The sequence below is a fragment of the Pelodiscus sinensis genome, chromosome 9 (assembly GCF_049634645.1).
Source record: "Pelodiscus sinensis isolate JC-2024 chromosome 9, ASM4963464v1, whole genome shotgun sequence".
NCBI classification, from domain to species: Eukaryota; Metazoa; Chordata; order Testudines; family Trionychidae; genus Pelodiscus; species Pelodiscus sinensis.
The window spans coordinates 64,003,989-64,022,739 of record NC_134719.1 but is presented as its reverse complement, the minus strand read 5'-3'; the positions used below and the strand labels follow the sequence as shown (position 1 = coordinate 64,022,739).

General features: G+C 43.5%; 1 protein-coding gene across 16 annotated transcripts in view; it reads right to left on the bottom strand.

Moving 5' to 3' along the window:
• The window catches only part of PRRC2C (proline rich coiled-coil 2C), an 85,965-nt gene that overhangs the window by 48,182 nt on the left and 19,032 nt on the right, over positions 1–18,751 (bottom strand). For 8 of the 16 annotated variants that reach the window (XM_075937009.1, XM_075937012.1, XM_075937015.1 and 5 more), the window contains exons 2-13: positions 17,096–17,263; positions 15,334–15,511; positions 14,251–14,360; positions 11,587–11,724; positions 7,525–7,781; positions 6,819–6,898; positions 5,416–5,546; positions 5,238–5,328; positions 4,798–4,945; positions 3,590–3,667; positions 1,549–2,191; positions 57–229 (exon numbers count right to left, since the gene is read on the bottom strand). In XM_075937009.1, coding sequence (XP_075793124.1) covers positions 57–229; positions 1,549–2,191; positions 3,590–3,667; positions 4,798–4,945; positions 5,238–5,328; positions 5,416–5,546; positions 6,819–6,898; positions 7,525–7,781; positions 11,587–11,724; positions 14,251–14,360; positions 15,334–15,511; positions 17,096–17,210 — 2,142 coding nt within the window. In that variant the 5' untranslated portion in view covers positions 17,211–17,263. The remainder of the gene's footprint in view (positions 1–56; positions 230–1,548; positions 2,192–3,589; positions 3,668–4,797; positions 4,946–5,237; positions 5,329–5,415; positions 5,547–6,818; positions 6,899–7,524; positions 7,782–11,586; positions 11,725–14,250; positions 14,361–15,333; positions 15,512–17,095; positions 17,264–18,751) is intronic. The other 8 variants (XM_075937013.1, XM_075937019.1, XM_075937024.1 and 5 more) reach the window with 4 other exon arrangements.

The window sequence follows — 18,751 nt, the reverse complement described above, 5'->3', positions numbered from 1 at the left end:
TTGCACAGCAATAAATAAGCTCTTCAGTTTCTGATGCTAATGAATTGGTTGCTTACTTGTTGCCTCTGGAATCTTGGTGGCAGCGACTTCTGAAACTGCTTAGAGTAGCCCGAGGAAACAGCAGGTCGAGGCTGAGAGCCTGAATCCAGTTCGCTTTCATGATCCACCTGCGATCTCTCTTTTTCATTCCGAACACTGTCTTGTTGGGTAAAAATTGGCTGACCTTCTGCTATAAAAATAATGCCCGTTAGTTTGCACCTACTACATTTAGTATAAGTCACAAGCTAATCTTCACTTTCACATTAATCTGCCTATCAGACCGAAAATGAAATGAAACCACACTGGACAGTATCAATTCATTCTTATAATGGCCTGCTAGGCTAACTGCATACATGGTAAGCTGAAAAAAGTTACAGGAGTGGAATAAAAATGAGTTGCTGGAGAGCAGTGTCAAGAGCCACTAGTACATCTCACATATGGAGTATATCCTACTGTTTACCAAAGTAAATTGTAAGGATATTAAATTGCGGTTATCTGGCTAATTGTGTAGTCAATACAATTTGCATTGACTACATGATTAGTGATAAAGGCCACTCTGCAGAGCTACAATGGGGTAGATCCAGTAGTCGACTCCAGCTCTTCATTTTAAAATGTAGAGGCAGCGGGGAGAGGGCACCAAGGAGATCATGCAGTACTGGGTCTTATAGAGGCAACAAGAGCCGGGGGGGGAGGAAGGGGAAGAAAAGCAAGTAGTCGATTAGTTGCTAACATCCCTAGTAAATTGTGTAGCTAACTGCATTGCTGTTTATGTTGTAAAATGAACATATATAGAGCATGCAATGCAGCCAAATTTATGCTGATGAATGGTTCAAATTTTGAATTGCCTGACTTATTTTGATTGTGAAACAAGTATGCCGATTTACAATAATTTACCCTTAAAAAAGAAGAAATTGGTCCGTGCTTAGTGAGAGCCAGTATATGTAAATAGTCTCAATGACGTGTTGAAGACAGAAATAAATGGCAGAAACCAGTGGATACCCTCAGCACTTGAGGGTGTGGGAGGATCAAGACAGAGAGGAGAAATAAGTGCTTCAGCTCATGATTTTAACTAATGGATGAAGTTTAAATGTTTGCTTACAGTAGCACGTGCGGGGGGAGGGGAGAAGAGCGGCGGCTTTATGGCTCTGCAAGACTGCATTAACAGAAGAGCATCGTCACCAAAACACCTGTTCACTCACCCTAAGGTGGCTGTATCTCGGTGAGATCGAGGACTTGCACCTCATTAGAAAGAAAGCTTCGATTTTGCAGAATGCAGCAAAAATTGCAACATATGTAGGATTTGCAATTTTTATGACTCTTTCCTAATGAAGCAGAGTATTCTCACAGGCCTGGGGCCTGAATCAAACAGTGAACTGGGAGTAGCAATGTGTCCATGGCAACGTGTGCTGCACATGAGCTACAGTGGCTGTACAAATTAAAAACCCTACAGTGTATTAATCCCAGAGGCTCCCTGTGTTTAAAAAGGACAGCATGCAAATCCATACAAACCTTTCTCTTCCTTAGTACTGCTGCTTTCACTTTCTTGTTTTTCTATTACCGGTGCTAGCACTGGTTCTTGAGGCTCCGGAGGTACAGGATCTGGTTTCTCTTCTGTTTCCTCTTTCTCCTCCTTTTCCGCCTCTCTTTGAATCTCCTGTTCCTGTGCTTTCTCCTCCTTTTCTATTTCCTTCTCCTGCTCCTTCTCCTTTTCTTTTTCCCTTTCCTGCTCCTTCTCTCTTTCCTGCTCCCTTTCCCTCTCCTCCCTTTCTCTTTCGCGCTCCTTCTCCTTTTCTCTCTCTCTCTCTCGCTCCTTCTCTTTTTCCCTTTCCCTCTCCTTTTCTCTCTCTCTTTCCCTCTCCTTCTCTCTCTCCCTCTCCCTGTCTCTCTCCTTCAGCGGGTCTTCCCGGGACGGTTTGGTCACGCAGCCAAATTTCTCATTTAACCGTTTTAGCTTCTCAGCACAAGCTGCTTTTCTTTGTTCTTCCATTCTGCGCTCCTCCTCCTCTCGCCGCTTACGGGCTCGCTCCACGGCTGCTGAAACTTCTGCTTGTTGTCTTCGCCTCTGCTTCCAAATTTCATCTTCATCTGGGACCAGTTTAGGGGGTAAGGGGCCTTGTCTTCCAGGTCCTGCCTGGCGATCTGGAGGCGGGTGCTGTAACATTAAGATAAATCATGTAGCAAAGTACATATCAAGCTAATCTTTAGTATTCAAATTACCTGGCTATATACAAAGATGTGCGGCAATCTGTATTTGGCTGGCACCTTCAGAACAGTAGAACCCAACCTGTGAGTTGCTAGCAGGATTGTGGGGCATTAAGCAGGTCCTAGTTTCCTGCTGAAATTCAGGACCACTAATTGGTGATCTCGTTTTTTCTGCTTTTTGGGCATTTTGAATGGAGCACTGTTCACATGACAGATGTGACTCCTATTTGTGAAATTAAAATGACTGGGAAGTCATGTTTGAGAATCCCTGAATTCCCACTTCTGTAGCAAGAACGAGAGAGGGGGAGCTATTCTACCAGCTACCTTAGCAGCTGGCCATAGAGGGTACACAGATGCAAAACAGGAAAAATTTCTACCAGTCAGAAATTCTCTCCAGAACCTCAGAAGTTATTAGATTCTGGGATCCACAACTGAAGAAACGTTAATTGCCTTAAATGTTTATTTATGCTGGCCCAGTTCATTTATTCTGATCCCCACTCTTGAAGTCTGACTCGTGTCTTTATTTCAAACAAGAAATGTAAGTTTGGATGCCAAGATTGGGGGCAAGGGAACTGCATTTCAGGTCACCTAACAAGCACTGCACCGCAACTTGCTGTCTATCTCCAGTGAAAAATGTATTTCAGAATAAATGAAGGTGTACACATATGAATGGCAAGAAGGGGAGATAAAAATGGGGGATGGTCTTGGACACCCCTTCTCTCCCAGCGAAAGCCAGATGCAAAACCTCTGCTCCCCTTTGGGATTCACACAGCACCACTGGGGAAAAAATTCTAGGCAGAAGCCAGAGAAACTCAAGCCAAGAGGAAGAGACACTGAAGCAACCCCAGCAGACATTTTTAGACATGGAGGCTGCCAGACTGCATTCTACAGTTTACACTCTGGACAGTCTCCTCCCCATGCTGATGGTTTGCTCCACTCCCCTAGTGCTTTCTCTCTTAGTATCTTCACCTCAGCGGTGCTCCACTCCCATATTTAATCTCTTCTCCTTTCCCTTCTTACTCCATTGAGATGTCTCCACATCAAGCTTTCCCCACTGAATTAATCCCTCGTCACCCATCTTTAAAATGAAACATACCATATTTGCAAGCCACCACTCTGTTCTCTCTACTTTTATGTTATCTTCCTTTCCTTGAGCTTTTCTCTTGTCTATTTCAAGTATGATCTTTGGGGGGCAGGGACAGTCTACTACTACTTTACTTCAGACTGTCTAGCAACAAATTTCAATTGCAGATAACTATGTTAATTTCCCCCCTCACGTTCTCTGACAGTGAAGCACTTGACTCTGGGAATCAAGATTCTCTAACTCAGAACTTCTATCTTCTCATACCTGTTGAACAGATTTTGGATGAAGTGCAGAGCCGCCCCTCTCATGTACAGAAGACTGTGTGGACGTCAGTCCCCGCTCCTATTAGACATAGAAAAGAGCGTCGGAATGTATGGTCAGTATTGCAGAGCCTCTAAATTGAAAATGGTTTCCTGCTACATTTAACCTCATCAAAGTGGACCCACTTACATTCTATGAAGAAGTTTAGATAAAAAGATAATAGGGCAAAAACGTCCATTTAACTTTTATAGTCAAGAGCTAAGCAACAGTCATATATCCAAGAAGAAAAATTTGGATTTAACGGTGGCAAAATCCCAAATGCTTTCTGTAATACAGGTAAGTGACAATCCCTGAAAAATGTTAGGGATTTTTAAATTAAATATATTAAATAAAACTTGGATTATGTCAGGTTAATTTGATGCACATTTCAGGCTGCCCTGTCTTCACTGTAACTTGTGAAAGGAGAAGGGGTGAAATATTACTTTTTCAGGGATATTTTGAGCCAGAATTTACTTCCCTGGAAAACAAGACCAAAGAGTACCTCTCCACTTGGCACCTGAGCAGAATTTACATTATGCGCCTGTGGATCTCTGTGCCATGGAGTCACTAAAAACAACCCAGAAGTCCTGAAGTGTTCAATTTCTACAGCAAGCTTGTGGCCCCAAAGCAGGTTGCTTGCGAGGGCTCTATTTAGAAGCAAGCTCAGCAAAAATTTCTTTTCTCCCACTGGCTCAATTTACCAGCAAGCTGTAAGAGGCTCAAGGACAGTTAAAGTCTTGGTAAATAAGAGTGTAGTAAGAAGAACTAAAATAAAGTTTTTAAGATCCCTTAAAGAAGCTTGATTTGGATATTCAGGGAAAAACAAAATTTGCTCCTGAAGTACTGGAAAAAGAAAGTATGTGATAGACTGTTGTTGCTGTTTTAGTTGAGTTGACAATTTTTAGAGGACTCTTAAAGCGGACCTACTCAGGTGGAAAGACGTTCTATCACATCACAGTGGCTGCTATTGAACAGCTATAATAAAAATAAGCATAGGAAATAAAAGTGACTTCATAGCATGCCCTAGTAACTTTGGTAAAGTCATGTTTTAATGGCAATCACTTGAGACTTTCTAAGTGTCTAAGAAGGACAACTTGGGACGAATCTTTAGAAGGATTCTCAAAGCTCAGAAGACACCCTTGGAGTTAAGGGAAGAGAAAATAAAAAGAAACCTGGTCAAATGGTGTGCTTTTGCCATAGGGACCTCTGGCTCCTGGCGACTGTGGAGCGGCCTGGGTAGAGGGTTTATTGCTAGATCGTTCTTCTGCTTCTTTCTGTCCGTCAGCACACTCAGAGTCCTTGGAAGGCATTTGCTCGCCACTGCACATAAAGGAAGAAATGAAACTGAGGGTCTGTTTTTGAAAACACATCCAGTGACAGAAATAATTCCCTCTCTCCTAGCTCCCACCATGGCATTTTAGACTGCAAGCTCTCCAGGGCCAGGAGTATACTTTTACTGTATGTGCACACAGCACCTTGCACAACGGGGCCTCGATACTGACCGAGGTCTCTTGGCATCATTTCAGAAGCCAAGCTGTCAGCACTGAGGGTCTTCAAAACTTTACCAACTAAAGTTGTGCTGCAGTTCACAGGACTTGCAACATCAAATTACCTGCTTTCCCTTTTCTCTTTCTGAATACCTCCTTGCTCATCATCATCGCTGAAGTTCAACTGCTCAGTGTAATCGACCTCACTCTGAGCACCTATCATATGAGCAAAAATATCGATTAATATATTACAAGTATTCAGTGTGCAAAAAGCAAGAGTCTTTGTTGGTTCACTATTCTCACCAGCCCAGCCTTCATCAGCCTCGGCATCCAGATTATCAAATTTGTCAAGTTCCTTGAGTTCACTAGCACTAAGGATGGACGGACGCTCAACTGGTTCTGAGCACCAAGAGGGCCCTCTTCCCCGTGGGCCTCTGAAACAAAGGAAGAATGCAAACAGAAAATCAGCTTATCCCGCAATATCTGCTGCCCCAAGATAGTAGTGAAGATTTTTAGAGTCGCTACATAGAAGGTTACTTTGTAGTTGAAATAGACTATTTCAAGCATACTGGTTACTGATTAGAAGAACACAGTTTATAGTACTAAACCATGTTTAGCACATTCAATACTATTTTATGTACAATTACTGATTATTCACTCAGTGTTATTATTTGTGAATGTCTAAAGAAAAGGGAAAGAGGAATACTTCTGAATCAACTAGTTTTATAATGGGGAAAATGGAGTGAAAGGGTCGTAGTCTGCCTTCTTGTGTGTGCATCTCACTCAAAGCACCATTACACCAGCCAGACACACTGTTTTGGTGTCTTACCTCTCACGCTTTAAAAATATTTTTACTGTGGGACGACAGTGATATCAGCACGTCACTCATGTTGCTCTGCCCCCAGTTCCAGGCCATGATCCCAGCCCCCTCCTGGGGCTCAGATGCTCTGGGCCCCACTCTGGAAGCAGCATTAGTTGTGGCTGGGATCCCTGCCCCGGCAACAGGCCAGGGGCTGTCCATGGGCCAACAAAGCAGGCCTGGGCTGGGGGTTGGGAAAAAACCGGGGCTGGCGCGGCCTCGGCCTGGCCCACCCCAATGGCTGGGGAGAGACCTAGAGTTGCCTACCCCCAGAGAGAAGGGGGTTGCTGAGTGTAGCAGCAGGGGGCATAACCCCCTACTGAAAAAATTTCTAAATTGTAATGGTCATTCAGTGACTTTATAATCTCTTGGAAAGGGAGAATGGAGGTTGCATGGAGAGTTTTTATAGGTTACAAATTACATATATAGTCCTAGTTTTATCTCACAAAACGAAGGCCTGCCCTACTGGGTCAGATCAATGGTCCCTCTTGCCCCGTATAAGGTGTCCAGAAGTGGCCAGTATCCGAGATTCAGGGGGTTATACACTTTTGGCAATCAGAGGTTTAGGGCTTCATCCCTGGCCATCTTGGTTAATAGATGTATTATGGAAAAGGGTAAATTATACTTCTCTATTCCCTATTCCGACACCATTGATGATTTCACAGACCTCTGCCCCCAATTGTCTCTTTTCTAACCTGAACAACCCTGATCTACAACGCTCTTCTCTGAACCTCTCTCAGCTCCACTCTCTCCTTTCTGCGACAGGATGACCAGGAGTGGACACAGTATTCAAATGTGTGGCATACAACGGTTTTACGTGTGCAGTTCTAGTATTTATAAAAATTACCTGCCGGACTCCGATGAACCAGGGAACCTGCTGGGACCCTGCATTGCAGGATATGCCATTCTAGGATACTGATTACACAGCTAGAAAAGGAAGCCAAAAATTATCAAACTGACTTTTAGATACAGGAAGAATCAATTTAAAATATAGTTTCATTAGAGCTGCCAATGTCACTACTATAGAAGTCATTATGAAATGAAAAGAAAGATTCTGTTTTATAACTGGACTGTTCTTAAATAGCGGGTTGAGCTCACAAATTGCAAGCCCTCATGTATAAGTGGGTACTTGTCCTGCATGACAAGTTGAAACTGAAGATAGATGAAGTTGTGACAGGGCTCCCTACCATGCATTAAAGTACACCAGCCGAGGCTGCACACCAGATTCTCTTTCCACCAGCAAGATGGACTCAGAGAGGAAGATCAGGCTGTAAGGACTAAATTACAAGCCAAGTACAATCCTGCCAGAAGGCTGGGGCTGGCTTAAATATGGCAATAGAACTTGCACTTGGAAAAGGCAGACTACAACCTTTCCCTTAGGAATAACACCTATAAAATACCTCACAGTTCCCAACTCCTCGGTACAAAGAAGAACTGAAACCAAGCTGTGTGCTCCGGAGGATTAAGATGTTTCAAGTTAACTCTCTAATGCTGCTATCCTACCGATTCAGCCATTCACACTGATAATTATATAAGATACACTATTTACTTACATAGGGTGGCATCATTGCTTTGTACTGGGAGGAGACAGCAGGTTGTTGCTGACCATTCAGCTTGGGCTGAGGTGGCTGTGGTACCCGTATTTCCTTCTTCTCTGCTGCCTTGGGGACATCATTTTGTTCTACTGGTCCCGCTGTATTACCATCTTCCTGGGCAACAGGCTTAACTTCTTGATCAGTTGGAGAATTTGGGGTGTTCAGATTCTTACCTCCACCTTCTCGCCAACTAGCAACATCTGCTTGGAAGGAACCAGTAGGCGAGAAAGACAAGCAAAACTTCAAATAAGCCTCTGATTTGTAATAAAGTATGAACAGGGCTTCTTATCCAATTGCTCTCTGTGATGTAGCAACACCAGTGCACATGAACCTGTCTTGTAGACTGTCATTCAAGTAGGTGGTAGCCACGGAAGATAAAGAGTTTGTTGGTTCCCATTCCTCCTCAGCCCATCTCTAGGTTGCTCTCCTCTGAGAATTTCCAAAAATGAAATTTCAACTGGTTAGCCTGCTCTATGCTCCACAGCTTATGGGATGACTTAGGAGAGGCGTCTGTGCTGGTACAGATATCAAATAATTTTTCCCAAGATCTCAGTATATTGGTTAAGTGCACTTGAGGTCTAAGAGGTCCCTGAAGACAGAACACCCAGACAGATGCCACTATCTGTGAAAAATGAGTGGACAAGAAGCTCTAGCTATGAGGGCTGTCCTCAAAGAAACATGAAGATCTAATAAAAAAATCCATGACGATCATGCAGAACTAATTGAGACTGGAACTTTACACATAGGTAGGACAAATTCTCCTATTTTCTCCCATTCCTTGCTGTTCTATTCTTCACCAACAAACCAGATTAGATGGACCAAATATATTGCTTTGGCCAGAGGTACCAGTGACTGGTGTATAGAAGAAAGGCGGGAGGGAGGGGGAAGGGAAGTGAATGCTAAGGGAAGCTGGAGAATCTTTGGAAGCCAAAATACCTTTTTCTGGAATGACTATCATCTTGAGCTTCCTTATGTAGACCTAATTATGTCAGTGTAAAACAAGGCGTGACCAACCCGCGGCTTGCAAGTCACATGCAGCTCTTCCCCTCTCCGTCAGTGCAGCTCACGAAGCTGCCCCTGCACCTCCTGAACACAGCCCGCACCTCCTGGCTCCCCTGTGCTCACCGGGGCCTGGGAGCCATCCAAGGCCAAAAAGGCTTCTTAAAGGGCCGGTCCCCCCCCAACTTTTTGCCCTAGCTCTTCGCACTGGATCTTGGCTCTTCGTCCGGAATGGGTTGGCCACCCCTGGTGTAAACACTACAGCCTCATCCCACTACATACGGCCTTGACCCCATGGGGGTCAATTTAGCCGGTCTATTAAAGACCCGCTAAATCAATGGCTGATCGCACTCTGGTTGACGCCAGTACTCTTCCGATCAAGAAGGGTAAGGAGAGTTGACAGAGTTTCCCCCATAGACCCTCCGCAGTGTAGACCTGGCCTAAGTGTGCTACTACATCGACAAAACTCCACTTCCATGAAAGGTGCTGGGCGTACGTTGGTGTAGTTAAGACCCTGTGTTCCTTACACTAGCTGCTGGCTGTCCTGTATATTCCATGACTAAGATGAAGCTATGAAATGGACAAAGCGTGGCTCCTAGCTCTCTAGCCAGACTGCTGCTGGGTCTTTGCTCCTAATTGGCCTGCCGCCACTCCAGCTCCTGGTTTGGACTGTGAACTTGCACCTCCCACTAGGAGCCTTACTGCTCCTGGGGTTCCTGACTCCCCACTAGGGAGTCCAGCTGCATCAAGGCTTCCTGCTTCCCATGGCAATCCAGCTGCACTGAGGCTCTCGGCTAAGATACAGACTCCAAATATGCAGGGCTCAACAAATCAGTGAATCTACTTGCCCATGGCGAGTCACTCCGTTCACCAGCGGCGCGCACATGCGCAATGCGGATCTGGCGCATGCGCAGTGCAAGTGAGCAGATTTCGCTGCTATTTGTCAAGCCTTGCAAATATGGATCTCCGTGCTGGGGGAAAGACTTTGTGAAACTGCTGGCCCTGGCTCTCAGCTCCTCATGCTGCCATACTAGTGAGGATGCGCACCACTGACAGGAGGACATACCCTTAGCGACAGAAAAGGCGGCACTGTCATCATCTGCACAAACAGCAGCTACATGCAGAAAGTGCTTCCCACATTTGATTGGGAAAAGGATGATGAATTTTAGGTGAAGAAAAAAAAGTAACTGTTTTTCTGTAAGGAACAATATTGCTACAATCAAAAGCGTGGGTCCTGTTTACTTGCAGACACCAGAGGCAACAAGGAGCTAGAAGCACAAGGGAAGCAGCTCACTCATCTCAGAAGTAACGCGTGGAAGCAAACCTCTTGTAGGTGCAGTATGACCCTGATTTGTTCTAGCCACATCTAGCTCTCTGCAGCTAAGAAAGATCCAGCCTGTTAAAGTTTTAGACAGACTCAAAATTTGAAAGCAAGGATCACATCTTAACAGAGACTCTCTTACAGATGAATGCTTCTCCCATTCACATTTCTGAAGACTATTCTTCCACACATTTGTGATTATGTAACCAGCCATCCTTTGGCCAACTCCATGAACAGCTCACATGGGGAATAATATTAGTGAAGTATTTTTATTTGTCATGACATTTAGCAATTAGAAACAAGGCGGTGCCAGCATCATTTGAACATGACTAGCAAATACTCTTTGGACCGTAAGTGCATAACTGACTACAGTTTGGGAACCTGTGAAGTGAATCATAGCCTAGGAAGAAGGAAAATATTGATGTTTTTTTTGTATATGTAGACATTGTGCTGGAACAGACAAGGAAGTATGAAAAATTCTCCAGAGAAACCTTAGTAAAAGGTAAACACTGACATGGAAATATAATTACCACAAGGCTATAGATCAGGGGTCTCCAAACTACGGCCCGCGGGCCGGATGCGGCCCGCGAGGCCCTCTCATCCGGCCCGTGGAGACCGTCCCTGGGGCGCCGCCGAACGGGCCCTTCTTGCCGCGCGGGGGGAGGGGCCCTGTCAGGGGTGTGCGGCGTGTACTCACGCCGCGCCGGGGCAGGAGAAGCGGGCCGCTCTGCTGACAAGCGGCTGTGCGGCGGCGCAGGGGGCGGGGGTTAGCACGGCGGCGTTCCCCCGCCCAGACTGACAGGGCAGCCGGCCAATCAGGGGGCAGGATGGGCGGTGGTGGTAACGCCCGCCCGGCGACGTGCGGGGGAACGTGAACCCCGGCAGGAACTTTAAAAAGGTGACCCCTTCCGCCCGGGGGGGGGGAAGGAGTGAGCGGTGGCAAGCAGGAGGGGAGGACAGCGTGCAGAGGAAGGGGAGAGCAGGGGGAAAAGCCCCCCCCCCCCCCCCTTCCGGGAGAAACGGATTCGCAAAGCCAGAAATGTCTGCTATTTTGGCATCCAGGAAACAATTTCACCATTCACACTAATACAGGTGTTCATGTGTAGTGTATCAATGTGTTATTAAATAACTGAATAAAATAATATTAAATAAATAATTAAAAACAACATCCATGTTTTGATTGTTTTTTATTTGGACCTCAAGTGTGTAGTTGGCCCCCGAACTGCTGTTTGATAGTTAATGCGGCCCTCGGGCTGAAAAGTTTGGAGACCCCTGCTATAGATCAAAGAAAAGTAAAAGGAATAAGTAAAAAAGATGACTATATACACAGAGGCAGACATGAAAAGGAGATTTGTAAGAAAATGTTTTAACAAATGTATATAATGCAAAATTCTGCAAGTGTATATGGCAAAATTCAGGCCAATTCACTTTTATTGTGTCAAGTATCAGAGGGGTAGCCATGTTAGTCTGAATATGCAAACGCAGCGAGGAGTCCTGTGGCACCTTATAGACTAACACTTCGGTTAATCTATAAGGTGACACAGGACTCCTCGTCACTTTTATTAATTTTCTGTTGAGTGAACTCCTAAATGACAATATTCCATCTACTTCATAGTGCACATCAGAAATCCCTAGTAAAACTCTATATTATAAATGACAATTTGGCATCCATCTTCACAAGGCTTTTAAGATATACCTACTTTGTGGCCGTAAACTGGGTCCAGGTCCATACGGCTCTTCAGGTGTGTCTTTATCTTTGCCTGACTTTTCCTGATCCCCGGCTGCCTGCAGACTGGGAAACTCTTGCTGGAAATAACTATTTACGGGGACACTTGGACCTAGACAATTAGAACAAAACAGTGCTACACATTTCAATAATTATTACATTTTGGAAAACAGGACCCTTTACCTTGGCCAAACCATAACATTTTACTTTAAAAAGCTATACTATTTTTCAAATAAAAGAGCTGGGTATTTAATCCAAGTTTAAAATAATCCTTTGTGAAATTCCATATTCATTAAATTCATTGAGCTAATTTACTTTTTTGCTGCACGTGTTAGAAGGATCAAGATAAGAGGACACAATATTACCAGAAAAGCAATCATGGATAGCTAGAGCTACCTAAAATGTTAACTGATGTGATGTCACACAAGGACAACTCGGAAAAGCAATGTCTCAACGCCATGAATGCCAGCTTCTTGAAATAGCTATTTCTGGAGTATACAAACACTACTCTTGGCTTAGTTTCAAGTAACAGAGTAGCACGTGCAAGAAACAACCCATGATAGAGTTAACAACAAAAGTGGTCAGAATAACATTTAAGCTTCAGATTGGATGAACTGTACCAAAAAATTAGGATATGTAAAGAAGCCATAGATAATTTTAGGTAAAAACTAATTTAAAATAGGAAATTAAGGTAATCTTTGTTATTTGTAAGATTCTATGGAAAACTACAGCTGTAGCAGACTAATAGTCCAAATGCCAAGAAAGTGAAGGCTGACTGAGAAAGTGACTTAGTCAAACTACATAAACTTTTTCTTTTTGTTGAAGCTGCCAACTCAGACTATTCTACAACTGCTTAAAAGGATAGATCTTTGAATGGTTCCAAAGCCCCCACCCTTCAGCTTGCAATCATTATCTGGTCCTGATGTTGAAAGAATCAAGCACGAACCAAAGTTCTGAAAAGAACCTTTCATACCTACTTTATGCAAAGAAGGCAAGAGGGCAAATACCAAACATTTTCCCCATGACGAACCATCTGGGGGTTCTGGAAAGCCCTGGTATAACTAATCCTCACTTTACCAATTTTTTTAAGCTTTATTAGGAAGTGGGGGAAAGCAGACTGGGATCTCTGGAAGCCTTGCTATGACTGAGATGACGTGTCCTACTGTCAACAGAAAGTGGCAGGCAGAAATCACTTCATACAGCTCAAAAGCATCCTTTTCCAGGATGTCCTACATTAAAGCAGGATTGTGGGGGGGATGTTCAAGCATCTGCAAAATTCTGCCTGACACGTGACCATAAAGCTTGGATCAAATGATTGTTTGAAAAGTAAGAGTTGCCTTAGTGATAAACTTGACAATCTAACACAAGCACTCAACCTGAAATAACCAGTCAGCTAGCGAACAGTTCAGCTGTTAGAGACTTTAAAGATGGCGTTGAGACAACTACCTATTTCTTTATCCCTTACACAAGATGTAAAGCTTCAGGGGGTAGTCGAGTTAGTCTGTAACAAGATCTAAACATATGCTGCAACTGGTCAGGCACTGCACAAAGCTTCTGAGCATTAAGAATCTTTCCTTCTTAATTAGTCACATTACATGCAAGCCATAGCATGAGAGAAGAATGAAGCGGCGGCGAAGGAATTTAAGGAACACTATCAACAGACAAAAAAATGTTTCTCTTCAACACACATCTAAGAACTTCACGCGTTTCATCAACCAAGAGCAGGCCAGAAATATAAGTTCGTATCTTGTCGGACAGGTACATCTGCAATCCCAACTGAACAATACTGGAATCAGTCCAAGATAAAAGTAAAATTTCCCTATTCCCCCAAAATTCAACTTCCTGCCCAAGCACCAGATTGTGACAAATAGTTACACGAGATGAATCAACCATCTGGTTTAGTTCTCAAGGCAGCTATAAAATCACTAACTAAATTGCAACAGACGTCATCTGCCTGCACCTTGAAGTCACCAAGCAGTCTACTTCCTGTGCATGTAAGAGAAGGTTTTACAACAGAAGGATGAGACTAATACTGCGGCTACAGATCATCCTATCCCACTCATAGGACACATGCAAAACAAGCTATCAGAGTTAGTTCTGGATGGCGATAGTATTAAACTTTAGGAAGGGCAGTGGGATGCCAAGACTATCTAGAATTGCCAACTTGATCCTAATATTTGCTCCATAATTCAGTATACAAAGACCTTAGGAATAAGAATATGCCAACATATACAAAACAGAGGTCTGTGCCTACAATGGCAGAGGCTCAGAAATAATTTTCATTCAGCTTTCACAGTAAGTTCACACTATAAGGATGGTTTGGACAAAGACAGATCACCACAACACTGCAACAGACAGTCTTTTATTCAGTCAGAAGTCACACACACCTCTGCCATAGGCTGAGGATTTATTTATTTTCCTTCCCGATCCAAGAACCCCAGCAAAGAAGAACTGTACAATTCCCTATGCAGCTGCTCAGCTGGCTGCAGGGATTCACTTGAGTGACAAGGCATCCCATCACTTTAGAGGCAAGGAAGTTGTCTCCACAACGCTCCCAGCCCCTGCTGACCCAGGGAACAAGCAAAACTACTAGACCACTGGGCCAGCCTGGGTTTCCTCCACTTTCAACTTCACTTACCATCGCCTTGCCCACCTGGCTTGGTACTGGCCCATGATTTGGCAACAGGAGCTACTTCTGGAGGAGCGGGAGCTACAGGTTTTGGCTGCACTTGCGGCACTTCTGGCGGTCTGAAATTAAAAGAAATACACTCATTCATGGATACAGGAGAAATTTGTTCTCAAAAAATTTATTCTGTCCTGAGAAGTATTAATTTATTCTACTCGTTTGGGCCTGTGATAACTATGGCATTGGAAGAACTAAGGACTGATGTCCTAATTACAAACACAACTGTGCACAAGTTTACTTATTGTCATTTTATGTCTTCAAACCCTGATACGGAAGCAGCATTCGGGAGATGAACAATAATTCACTCTACAAGCCTTCTTGCCTGAAGAAATAGTAATACATAAAATTGAATTATGTCTACCCAATATCTGCTACTGTTTAGCCATGCATAAAAATACTCCATGATACCACTCAAAGGTAAAAACAAATACTTTATTAACCATTCCCTCCCATCCCTTTAAGCTCTGTGGTCAGTAAATTATGTGGAGATTTGATGTTATGTAAGAAGATGCTCCCAAAAGAAGTCTTCAATACTGTACTTAATTTCGGTGCATAGGAAGGTAGTAATTAAACTAGATAGAATAAAGCTAATTTTTGCTCAATTTCTTTTTTTTTTTTTTTTAAAGATGACTGAAAATGTGTTTGTTTTAATCCTTGAACCCCTAAATTATTTGAAGCCTAATTAACATTTACTGCCTCTCATCCAGTAGTATTTCGTGATAAAGATAAACACACAGCGTAAAAATTAAATTTGTCAACAGCACTGAAGGGCAAGTTATAGCCCTTCATTTGGAATAAATGTGGGCATACTGTCTCCAGTCTAAGAATAATGAAATCATTTCAATTAGTCTCAGGTGATGAAAGTGTCTCTGCCAATAATTAACATGGCATTTCCTCTATGACAATATCCTAATGTGTTAGGCATATTGTCACACATCCAATTTCCCCTGGGCCTTTAGTAAGGTGCCTGCAGTATGATGGGACGTTCACAAGTCACATTGAACAAAGTCAGTCGGCTTCTCTATTGTAACTTACTTTTCCTCCTCGTGCTGTTCTTGTTTAGAAGCCCATCCTGTGCCATCTTTAGGCACAATGTTTACATTAGGATCATTGCCTTTGTTCTCTGCTTTGAGACTAGGGAGGTTAGCGGGGGGAGGCATCCTTCGTGAAATGGCAACTTTCCCAAGACTCTGTAATCCATGGCGTGCAGTAACTGTATGCCAAAAAGAAAAAAAATGTTCATTTTCACTCTTCCCTTAAAATGGACAATGTTCATGGAAAGCTACAGATTTAATAGAAAAAAATGTTTTTTTCCCTTAAAAGGGGAGGGGGGGGGGGCATTAAAGATTAAACAGTAAGTCCCTTGAAATCTACATCTCATGGTCAAGCCGGAGTTATAAATTCCTTGAGCAGAAAGTTTTGAAAACAGTTCTCAGGATTGAACTGAAAATGGATGAGCCCCAAATTTACAGTAATTTTTTCAATACTAAAACCAAACCCTTTTGTAGGGCCTTAGAAAAACATGCAGCTGGATTTCCCACCACAGCATGGCATGAAAGCAACACTACTTTGAGAAATTCTAACTAAGACAATGAAAGTGACCATATATTACCGTATACAAAGACCGAAAAAATAAAAAAAACACCTCTAACATCTTCCAAATTATAGTAATCTCATGGGCTATTTGGAACAGATTAATTGCAACCTTATTAGGTAATATTTTCAAAGTTAATTATGTCCCTTCAAACACACTTAAAACGAATCTTCCAAAATAGAGTACTACTTGTAAAAATCACTAACAAGCAACATTCCTTCTAACATTTGCCTTGTTTAATTCAGATGTATGATTTAATGCTGTCAGGGAATTTGAGAGCCCGAGGGAAACAATGTGACGCTAATGAAAGAGTAACTACATTGGCTTAATCAGGCATTTTGCAGGCAGAGGTGCCACAGGCTCTGTACACAGGCTCTGCTAGAGCATCTGAAAGGGCAGGTACTCATTCCTTGTCTCACTAGTTAAATAGCAAGACAGACTGGTTAAGAACCTATTAATAAAAATCCAGCAAAACACGAGATCAAAGATCTCTGCTTTATGGACTAGATCAACTGAATCCAATTCAACAAAAAAGTTTGGTTGCTGTCCTAAGGGGAGATAAACAATATCCTGAAGCAGAAGAATCACAACACAGTCACAAAGGTAAATGAACTATTATCATGCATTCCCCCCCGAGCTGCCTCTCTTACTACAGTGCTATGAAGACAGCAAGCAGATAACTGTATAATGCAGCCATATTTTTTACGGACTATTTTTATACCATAAGGTACAACTCCGCTTACTATGGGAATGGAAGGAGTGATCCGACCCCAAAACTGCAGAGCTATATTACAAGTAACTTGGGATGTGAATGGTTAACGGGCTAGCATTACACTTGCTAGGTGATGCCTACTGGTTACAGTTAACTGCAGGAGCTGGAGTACCCCCCCAGCCTCTGTGGGCAGAGGTGCTGCTTCAGCCCCATGGGGCACACCCACCATGGGCAAGGGTCGCTTCAGCCAGCCTGCCCCTATTGAATTGGTTATTCAGTTAAGTGCAACTAAAATGGGACTTTACATACCTATAAGTAACCAGAAGTTATCTTACACCTAAAACCTTTGCCACCATGCTTTCCATCTAGCAGCTCTCTCGAACATACAGCACGATATCTTGTTGCATTTAGATCGCATACTTCACACGACCAATCTCAAATACAACTGTATTAACAGAACTACAGAACCTAAGTCAGGTCAATGTACTCACCTGTAGTTTTCTGTGTTTCCAGTGATTTTCCCTTGTAAGTGTTAAATAGACTGAGCGTTGCATACTTTGTTTTCCCATCCTTTGCTTTTGCGGTCTGGCTTGGCTTTTCCGACATTTCGATGGAAACTCATCGAGTCTGGTGCCTCCTGCTCACCTCTCAAAATCAACCTTAATATAATAAGAAAGGAAAGCCCATTTCAAATCAAACCCTATGCATTTTAAAGGATCTCAGATTTAGCAATTTCAACCTTTTAACTACTTATTTATAAAGGGGCAACTTCTGGTCAACACAGTCCTACAAAAACATAAATCAAAAGCATTGCAATGGTTACTCCTGCTGCTTTGGATTCCTTGTTCAGTACTTTTGCCCAGTCCCAGAGGATGGAAAGAGCACTTTTTTTGGGAAAAACCTACTCTCATGGGTATGTTTGTTGAACAAACACATTCTCCTCATTCTGTTTCCGCAGAGAACAGCTTTTTTATTTTTATTTTTTTAAATTTGGGCATGCACACCAGTGGAAAAGATTATTTTCTACTGGAAGAGGAGTTTCCTTTCTCCGGATGTTTTTATAAGCAGTGGAGTCCATTCAAAGGTAGATGCTGCCAAAGTATTTCTACACTGTGCCAGGGATGTTCAGTGACTTCATTCACGTCAGCAGGCAGTCATGTTGTCATCCCCAGTTTTATTATGTAATGCACCAGAAATATTTGGAGATTCAGCCAAACCAAGAGCTTCAGCTCCTGATGCTCAGCTTTCTCCCAGTTAGGACCCAACAGTTTCGGAGGGAATGCTTCCAATCCGTTCTCCATCAAAACCGGGGGCATAACTGATCTTGCTTGCAGGTTTTGTGTTAAGGGAAGGAAAACTTCAGTGGAGCTCCACAAAGAGAACCAGCATAACCATTTCATTTTGTTCCAAAGCTTCAGGTAACACATTAGTGCACCTATACCTTTTTTCCCTGCTCCTGTACCTCCTTCTTCCCAGAGGCCAGTAATTCTTGCCAAAGTATGTTTGTTCTGTTCTGGATGCACACCTCACTAACTGGCTATAATCCAGTCAGCAGAAGGGAGACGCTTACTGCCCAGTGCTGCTGCCTCTGTGGCTCCTGCTTGCTTCCCTCCCCTGCTGCCACTGTGGGAGGCAACAAGGGATGGAGTGCAGGTGGCTCTGGGGGGAGTTGGCTTAAAAGCCTGTGCTGTGCTTCTTCCCCCCCCCCCCGCCTCCCCACTGTTGCCTTTGATACAAGGGCAGCAACACTGGGGGTGGGGGTATAAGGAAGGGGTGTGTAACCTTGAGAGTTAACTGACGAGCCCAGGCTCAGCGGTTAACCATGTACCAAAGCTCATCAGTTAACTGTGTACTCTGGTACACACTCACATCCCTACTCAGAAGTTCTTCACATCAGGGCCCTCTCTCACTTGCAAATTTTCTCAACCTCTGCCCTCAAGTCACCAGTACCCCTGCCTGACAGAAAATACGGAAGAGACGAGTGTCCCCCTAGCTCAATATGAAATGGTGAACTCAAATGATTTATGCCCCTAACACAAGCTATTATTTCCCTGGGACCTCTCCACAAGCTCCTATGCTGTGCTACTAGTTAGTCTCTCCTTTTTTGCCACGAGGTGTTTGAGCTACAAGTGCTGTGGTCTGGGAGT